Genomic DNA, 9964 nt, shown 5'->3' with positions numbered 1-9964 from the left:
CCAGAAAAACCCCCTACTTTTCTGCCTCCAGTGAGTTCTGAGTTAGGCAAAATAAAGACAAGCAGCATGCATTATTCCTTCAGGCAAACTGTAAACTGGGAAACACAACTCTTTGTGAATCAGGATAGTTCTGCTCCCTCCAGAAACAGGGACCAGAGTGTCACACTGGGAATGCTGATGGCCATCTTCAAGACCACTGATGTTGCTCCTGTGAAATAGATTTTCAGTCATGCAAAATTTAAGTAGCACCATTGTTGATGTTTTACCAGAAATGACCCTTTTGTATTTTTATTATGTGGCCTCATGAGATTACCTGCATTCCTAAATGTAGCTCAGTGTATCCTGCTCTATCTTCCAGCCAGTTGATAGGAAGACTTACCTTTGCTAGTTAGTTCCAGAATTTCAGGAAGACACGCTTGTGTGAACCCATCAACTAGTCTATTATAAGTACCAAAAAATTCTACCTTATCCTTTTCTCCTTCTTAATCTCCCAAATATCCTGTCTAACTGCCTGCTGCTCTGGGGCATGAGGCACACATCCTCTCAAGCAAAGAACTCTCTCCATGATAATAACCAGACCAATAAAAACTAGCTGTTTGTATATAATATGGCTCTAAATGGGAATACTATATGTCTTTATAGAGATTTTCTAGTTTAATGTATAAAGAAGAATATAAAGATTTGAATCATAAACTGATAGGAAAAAATGGAGAGCAATAACTCAGTTTTCTTTTTTTCTTTCATTGGATGGGTTTTCAAGGTCTCCTATTTCTTAAGTAGCTTGTGAATAAGTCTCAGAAGTAACACATGTCCTACTTTTCTCTTGAAGTCATTTTAGAATGAGATTATCTGAACCATCTGCAGTGTGGGAAATTATTCCAAAGCAATTGTTATGAACTACTCTGGGAACTGGTTTTCAGTTATTTTGACAAAACATTTAAAAATATACAAGTTGTAGAGTTAGTTTTCCAAGTTTCCATAGTTCTACCATATGTTCAGAACTTCAAAGTCTATTGATCAACACAATAAAACAGAGTAGCTGTGACTCCAACTTTGATTCATTAATGTTGAGTCTCTTTACCCAACTACCATGTGTGATGTGAATGGCTTAAATTCCACTGTAACAATAAAAGCACTTATATTAAAATGTGAAAGTGTTGTATCAATCAAAAAAGATTATTTTCATCCTTGAATAAATGTTTTAATGTTTTATTATATTAATATAACCTGTCCACCACAATACATGTTTGTTAGGACTTTATTAAAATGTCAGGTAGGATATCAGGTGGTAATATCTAAGACATAAATGTGGAACTTCTTTTAGAGAGCATTATAAGTGACCAAACTGTCACAAAAAATTTAGACAATTTTTTTAGACATTGCAGAAGACAATCTTAAATACTTAGCAGCATTTATTTTAAACAGTGAAAGGGAAAGAAGTAGTATTAAAATATTCAAATTATGAGAATTTTTCCAAAGGCTGTTCATCTCCCATTATACATAATAAATAAAATTAAGAAACATCTAAAGTTCAAAAGAATAACAAAATGATGAAATTGTTAGTATATCCGACAAAAGTTTGTTTTCATAAACTATAAAATTAGTGAATGCTCATAAAATTCTCTTTTCTTAAATAGAATATAAAACACACAGTCTAATTCTTCTTTGGGAAACAATATAATATGTTCAGAGATGGTTATTACAGAGAATAAAAGAAATGTCACAAAAATAATCCCAATATCTGTGAGAGTTTTAATATTCCACTGCATACTTTCTAATTTTCTCCGATGAGCCTCAATTGTTTGGAAACTAGGAAGGAAGAAAAAAATAGATGTTAATTGTTAGTGTTTATAAAAGATGGGATTCAGATGTTTGCATTTCCAGCATGGCAGTATATGTGACAATGAATGGGAATGACAATATATATTAATTCTAAGAAACCGTTCCTTGATTCAAAGGATTATGAAGCTACTAAAGATTATTGGAGTCTTCCACCTTTGAAATAATCACAAACAAGATTGATATCTTTCTTCCCAGAATTAAGCACAGTTTCATTTTTCTCCTGGAGGCTGGAGAATCAGCTCGATTATCTCTTTCAGTTTGGCAATTGTTCACTGTTGCTAAGAAGCCCAACAGCCTTAAAAGCTTTTTTCAATTTTCAACATGAATCTTAGAATTACGCATCTTAAATATTCAGGTTATATTTGCTGAAAGGGAAAAACCAGTGGAAAGTAGTTCCAGATGGGAAGGAAGCCTCCCTGTGACATAAGATCTTTGTGTGTCTTATCTGTCTGTTTGTTTTCTCTGTCACTAGTACTGGGATTCTAACCTTAGGGAAAGCCCTGGACAGGGAGAGCACCGATCGCTACATTCTGATCGTCACTGCTTCGGACGGCAGGCCCGATGGGGTGAGTACTCAGCCTGGGGGACAACGGGTGGTGAGAACAGAGCCCTGTAGTCTGATGCCCCGGAAATTCATTTCTTTTCACCCGGAGCAGCTCCTTAACACTGGGAGAGTGCACTTTTCGTAGTTGAACCTGTACTCCGAATCGGTCGGGGTGGTGGGAACTTTTGACCTGATAGAATACATACTTGGAATTGGCATTCTTACCCAACTGATGGGGAAAATGAAATCTAACGGTCTAAAACGCATTCCGCAGTGATTATCGGCACAACACTCTGAAATGTCTCCTGGCAGTCTGACTCTTTTGGAACCTAGTCCCTTTAATGTCACTTTATTGGTGGGGGGTGGGGGGGTGGGGGGTGTCAGAGTGTAGATAGATATTGTGAAGCACTTATGAAACCAAGTTGATTGATTCCACAAGTTGTAAGGAGCACTCAGGATCCTGACTAATCCTTGGTGATGGAAGTTGTTTAAATGGACCCATAATTCTAGAGAGGATAAAGGTAATTTATCTCTTATAATAATAAGTGGTTTATATATAAGTGGTATAATATATATAATATACATATAATATATATATGTGGTATTATATATTATATATACATATAATATATATAATAGGTGGTATTAATGATAAGTGGTTTAAATAGCTCTTATAATAATAAGTGGTTTAAATGGGCCCATAATTCCAGAGAGGATAATTGTAATTTTCTCTTAAAAATCAGTTTTAAGAATAACAAAGTTGTTTAGTAATTCTGGAGTGTTTTAAAATCATTTGAGTGTATTCTTCAAACTAACCTGCTTACAACCACTACTGTTCTAATTTTTTAACATTATAACATTTCAATTATTGGTAACAGATCCTTAGAATGTTTTGTTGTTGTTGTTGTTTTGTTGTTTGTTTTGTTTTACCATTTCTATGACACAAAGTAGTTTTTTCTTTAGTCAAATGGCTATGGACCAACTCACTCTTCTCTGGAAATAATTTCAAATTCATTTAAGCATCTAGGCAAGGCTCACCAAATTAAAATAGCAACATGGCTCCCAATGACTTGCAATGACTTGTTTGATTTCTATGATAGAAATGATTAGGGGCGCCTGGGTGGCTCAGTGGGTTAAAGCTTCTGCCTACAGCTCAGGTCATGGTCACAGGGTCCTGGGATCAAGCTCCACATTGGGCTCTCTGCTCAGCAGGGAGCCTGCTTCCCTTCCTTTCTCTCTGCCTGCCTCTCTGTCTACTTGTGATCTCTTTTAAAAATCTTTAAAAAAAAAAAGAAGAAGAAGAAAAAAGAAATGATTGAAGGCATATATTTGAGGAGAATTGCTCAGAAAATCTTACCATTATAAAAACATATAAACTGAGGCACTAGGGTGGCTCAGTCAGTTAAATGTCTGCCTTTGGCTCAGGTCATGATCCCAGGGTCCTGAGATCAAGTCCCATGTTGGGCTCCTTGCTCAGTTGAGAATCTGTTTCTCACTCTGACCATACTCATGCTCTTTCTCTCCCAAATAAATAAATAAAATCTTAAAAAATAAAACAAAACATATAGCCTTGCTACCCAGATATTTTTATTACTTTAATTAAAAGTTAGAAAAATAAATAAAGATAATTAATTATTGATAAATCTTCCCATTATAATCCATTTACCATTGTTCAAACATTAGGTAAAACAGTTACGTGTAAAACATGAAATATACAGAACTATCTTGGTAAATAGTGGGGCCGGTGGAAGGTAGTTATATGTGTGAAGAAAAATAAAACCAAGATTGATTTTATATATGCAGCATCCTTGATGAAGAGTGTGCCTGTTTCAGATCTATGTAAGGAAGTCAATGCGACTCTCAAGAAGAAAATGAAAGACTTTGACATGTTGAAGATTAACTGGCAACTTATCTAGGCGATAATGAGGGGGGACCTGAGGAGGAGGAGGCATTATTCAGTATGGAGGAAGGAGTGTCATTAGTGTGAATTAAAATAAATGAGTGGCATTCAGGTCAGTCATTAGCATAGAAAAAAAATTACTAGGATTAAAAAAAAAACCCATAATACACAGCCTTGGAAGATGTCACATTACGAATAAGATATGAATGGCAGTTGGTTTCGGTAGGACCCTTTAAATCTGGCCTTAACAGTAATTTCTTAGACAAAAGAGCAGATGGGGGAAAGTAGTATATTGAGATATCTGACATAATCTCAGTGTATGAATTATGGGTTTACCCACATCAAAAACAGAAGAAAGCCCGGGTTAATTTCTTCTAGAGCATTTTTTTTCCAGTTACTTACTTGGGTATCTCAGTCCCCTTGGGAAGGGATCACTTAACATTTTTGGCCCTTGCACCCATCCCCCCCCCCCCAGCCCCTGTGTTTTCATTCTTAGGATCAGTAAGGTCTCCTTCAGCTTTAAAATTCTGACCCTCTTAAGTAAATGTGTTTTATTTTCAAAATTTGTTTTGAGGATATCAGTAGAGAAAGGAACACTTCGATTTTAAATAAAAGCTTCTCTAGCTAATCCCTTTATTGACATAATTTTAGGGATGGACTTCTCTGTGGGTACATATCATGGGTTCCTGCAGGAGAAAGTGATAACACAATCGCTACAGTGCTACATTGTAATGCGCTTTTCTTATCTACACATTTAAACTTATATCCTTTCTAGAGTTATGGTAAAATTAACCTTTTAACCTTAATGATTATGGTTTGGAAGAAAGATATTTAATGAACACAGACCCCAGGTTGATATATTAAATTGAAATCATTACCAGCAATTTGTGTAAAACAGACGGCAAACATATAATTTGATAGTTTCATCATGGAAAACCACCTCCCCCCACCACCACCAAAATGTGGTTGGGGGAGAAGAGAGAGAATGTTCTACTGCGCATTGCCAATATGTTTGTAGACAAAGTTCAAAGAATGTTATTGGTATCCTTGTGCCTTTTTTCTCTTCTCTGAATCAACTTTATCAGTAGTAGCAGAGAAAACCTATACAATTGTAGATAAATATCTCATTATTATGAATATTTAGATTTCTTCAGCTATCATGAATACAGATAAACTCTTACTTTCTAGATTTTAGTAGTTATTTGCACTTACTTGGAATTCCTTGCAAATCTATGAGTTGAAAATCCCTTGAGAAAGCTTCTGCCATGTTTTATTCCAGTATTTTCACATTTTAGCTGAAATAGACTTCAGAATTTTTATGTATCATATGCTTTTTAAACAACTACATTTTACCTTATTTATAATAATAGCATCTAGGATGACTCCCAAATGCATTTTTTGGAGGAATATACACGCAACTTCTTTTCAGAAGCTTCTTTGTTACATTATTTACTTCTAAACTAAGTGCAACCAATCTGAGCTAAAAATGCATTTTATTGGAAATTTTTATTGGGAAAATCTGGGCAAACCTTATTATATTCATGGGTATAATTTGATCAACAGGGAAGAAGAAGTTTTCCTCGACCCTCTTAAGGTCCTTGGTTAGGTCTGAAAATTAAAGTGTCAAAGACAGATTAACAGGAGAAAGCATATAAATTTATATAAGTTCTACATGATGTTTTAGCCCCCATAAGGAAATGAAGACCCAAAGAATTGTCAAAACCCACTTGCTTTCAAAGTAGGTGACAGGGAGATAGGCAGGTGTCAGGAGGCTCAAAGGAGGTGTGAAATAATAAGGTCTGCTTATATAGAATTCTCTCCATCTCAACCTCTTGTGCTTGTTGATAATAAAAATGATACCTTCCTTCTGATACAGGGAGTCATCTTCCACATGGGAATTTAATATTCTAATAATTAATATTAAAATATAAAATTAATATAATGTATTAATACATTAATAATATGAAAACATTTAATATAACTGAATGTTTTCCTGTATTTGCTGTTTTCCAGTGCCTTTCACTCAAAAGAGTCAGTATAGCAAAGTGGCATATTTTGGGATGATGTTCTCTTAACTCCTTCAAAACTCAGTGGTAGCAACAGCCTTTAGGAAGTTTGCTGTAAGAGGAAGCGAAACAGCAGGGGCTTAACCAAAGCAGGGTTTGTTTGTCTCATATAAAGAAACGTAGTGGTGGACAGAAAAGTGCTCCTGCAGGGCTCCTGCTGTCTCCTACCCGCTCTGCCATTTATCGTGTGTTTGCTTTCATCTCCATTCTCCTTATCTAAGGGGTTTATGATGACTAATACAATTCTAGGCATCTGCTCCACTTTGCAAAGAGCGGAGGGTAAGGATAAATGCCGGACACATGGGCCCCTTTTACTACCTGAACTAGAACTCTACCAGAAACCACACCTGGCATTTATCCACACGGGCTGGAAGATGACTAGTAAGTAGGGCTTTGTGGGTTGCAGTTGTCGATGAAACAGCAGCACAGCAAAAATATACACATACTCAAATCACAGTGAAAAATCTAAATATGCAAATAGAAGTCAGGATTTTTTTCTTTTTTTTGTTTTTGTTTTTTTTTTTTAACAAGTTTATCACTTGTTATTTCCCAATGGGGAACCATTCCTATTCAAAATACCAAGTTGTTCTGTAATGTGGATATTTCTGACCAGATTTTTATGAGTTCTGCAATATTGTTTTTGTTCTTGATATAATTTGCTCTTGATATAATATTTTCTTGATATAATTTGATTATATCATGATTTCTGCTCTCTGTAAAATTTTCCAGAATTCCTAGCTTGAGTTCCTTGATTATGGCGTTCACCTTGAATACTGGTGGTGTCTTACAATTTCAGATCAGCAGGAGGCTTAGCATCTATGCTTGGGCCTTGAACCAAGTTATTGCCCGAATGTCTTTTATTTCATTTTTAAAGATTTTTATTTACTTATTTAGTTAGTTAACGGTCAGAGAGAGAGAAAACACAAACAGTCAGAGAGGCCGACAGAGGGAGAGGAAGAAGCACTGAGCAGGACACCACCCCTGCCCTGGGCTTGATCCCAAGACTCCTAGTCACATGATCTGAGCCAAAGGCAGATGCTTAAGGATTGAGCCACCCAGGCCCCACATGAATGTCTTTTAAAAGTTACAATATAAAAAAACATTTAGGGACACCTGGGTGGTTCCGAGGGTTAAGCCTTTGCCTTCGGCTCAGGTCATGTTCTCAGGGTCCTGGGATCGAGCCCCACATCAGGCTCTTTACTGGCGAGGAGACTGCTTCCCCCTCTCACTCTGTCTGCCTCTCTGCCTACTTGTAATCTGTCATATAAATAAATAAAATCTTAAAAAAATAAAACATTTAGAATCCAGAAGGTGAACATTAGTAACTACTTGTCAAACTATAGGAAACATTAGCAAAAGGAAAAAATATATATATGAGAAGAATTGTGTGTGAAATCCAAATAATTGAATTTCAAGATAGCTTGTTTAATAAAATTTTAGAATAGAGTAATGATGCATCTATCTATCTATCCCGGTAGTTTTTGAAAAAACAAAAACAAAATTGCAGTGGTTTTATTTGGTGTATACTCTTATATCAAAAAATTGACCATGTAATTTTAAAATTTTAAAAGAGAATGAGCTACTTGTTCATTCTCTTTGAAAAGCATAGATCTCATATTTCTCATTTGTTGGGAATAAAATACTGATATTTTAGTGTTTTCTGAAGTAAATCTTCCAGAAGTTTGATTTTTTTTTTTTTTAGTTTTGAGATAATCTACGCTGTTCTACTAGTTTCTATTATTTTCATATGTAATATAATAAATTACATTTATACTACAATATAGATATTTATAAAGTATATAGTCTCCTCGCACTGCGCCTAGATATGCATGGAATTAAAATCTTTTTTTTTAATCTCCTTTTTTTTAATACCTAATCTGATCTTCATGAGTTTACTCTGCTGCCTAGATAGTAACGTGTCCCTGGGCTGGGTCAGGTCACACTTAACTTGCTTGAAACAACATCCTAGCCTCTTCTCTTTTAACCACTCTTTTCAAGGTAGACATGCACTCACCAGTGAAGCTGTTCTTCCTCTCTTGCCTGACCTTATCCTAAAATCATACAGGTGCCTGGTGTGCTTACTATTTCTTGATGCTTAAGGAGGGTATGCAGCTCCAATGCTCTCCCTCTGTCAGTCTCTGTTTGCATGGTGTGTCTGGTTTGGCCCCTCAGTGTTGGCTTTTTGATTCTCTCCAGTCCCCTAGTGACTCCTTTGAGTATCTGGTGCATATGTTGCTGCCTTTGTGGATGTCCACTTGACTGTGGCCATCAGGGTCCTTTGCTCACAGAGTGATCTCTCAGCCCCTAGAATTCCTGAGCCACACACAAAGGAACAGCTTCTCTCTTTGCCCCTTGTCTCTGCCACTGCTGCACATTCCCTGCCATGTCCTATAAGATGTGACTGCTGTGCAAGTTCTCTGGAGGCTTCCATGCTTCACAAGGGTCAGCCACTGTTTCACCAAAAGTTCTCTTACTTTCTCAAGACCTATCACCACTTTCCCCAAAGTGCTTCCCCAATGCTTCCTGTCTGTAGATGTGGCCCAGAGTAGCAGGGGAGAGAGGATGAAGAGGAAGACCTTTGCATCCCATCTCCTTGTCTTCTCTCTGCCTCCCCTTCTCTTCCCCATAATCCAGAGTAGGAAGGCATCCACCCCTTTCTGCTTTTCTGGAAGACATTCTATATTCTTTCATTCTCAGAAGGGGAAGAAGCCTCCCATGCCAGCCTCCCTGGTACTAGGAAGGGCAGCCTGTCCATGCCATCAAAGAAACTCTATGATCTGGGTCAGGCTGGCTTGGCTCTTGATGTTGTAGCCACGGGATGATTTTTAGCTATGGATAAAAATGTTTTGGATTAAAATTGACCAAAAAGAAAACAGATTACAGGATATATGTATTTTCCTTATCCCACTGGATGGAAACAAAAATGGTCAGATCCTATACAACACAACTTCATTGTTCCAGACTCCAAACTTTCCATTTTTATTGAAAGGAATTAAACATGCTAATAAACATTAGTTTCATACATGTTTATAGAAAAATTTTAAAGGTCTTTGAGTATATATAAGTCTATGGATACATTTCCACAATGACCAAATAAAAGAGAGTACATCATTCCATCCTTTGTTTCCCAATTACATAGCATATAATACACTTTTTTTCTATTTGCTTATAAGGAGACAGTTTCATTTAGATCTATATGAATGGAAAGTCATCATAATTCTATCTTCAGTAACTAGATAATGAATACATTTTGAACACCCTAAATATCTTAGGTATTTTTTTTTAAAGATTTTACTTGTTTATTTGACAGAGAGAGAGATCACAAGTAGACAGAGAGGCAGGCAGAGAGAGGGGGATGCAGGCTCCCTGCTGAGCAGAGAGCCAACTGAGGGGCTCAATCCCAGGACCCTGAGATCATGAACTGAGCTGAAGGCAGAAGCTTAACTCACTGAGCCACCCAGATGCCCTTTAAACCAGGTTTTTAAATTTAAGAAATTAACTTGAAAGATTCAATTAAGTCCAGAATATAAAATTAAGGAAGATCATAAAATATTTTTTTAAAGTTCTCATGGATAAAAAAAAAAAGGTTTGTGTAGATTATTGTACATATGC

The 9964-nt window shown here is 36.3% G+C and overlaps 1 protein-coding gene across 1 annotated transcript in view; it reads left to right on the top strand.

Annotated features, from left to right (window-relative positions):
• Window positions 1–9964, top strand: part of PCDH15 (protocadherin related 15) — a 1700294-nt gene that overhangs the window by 1420198 nt on the left and 270132 nt on the right. Inside the window, exon 19 of the mRNA XM_082719991.1 lies at window positions 2315–2408. Coding sequence (XP_082576117.1) covers window positions 2315–2408 — 94 coding nt within the window. The remainder of the gene's footprint in view (window positions 1–2314; window positions 2409–9964) is intronic.

Source organism: Mustela nivalis (assembly GCF_964662115.1).
Source record: "Mustela nivalis genome assembly, chromosome: 2".
NCBI lineage: Eukaryota > Metazoa > Chordata > Mammalia > Carnivora > Mustelidae > Mustela > Mustela nivalis.
This window is presented reverse-complemented; position numbering and strand designations above follow the sequence as displayed.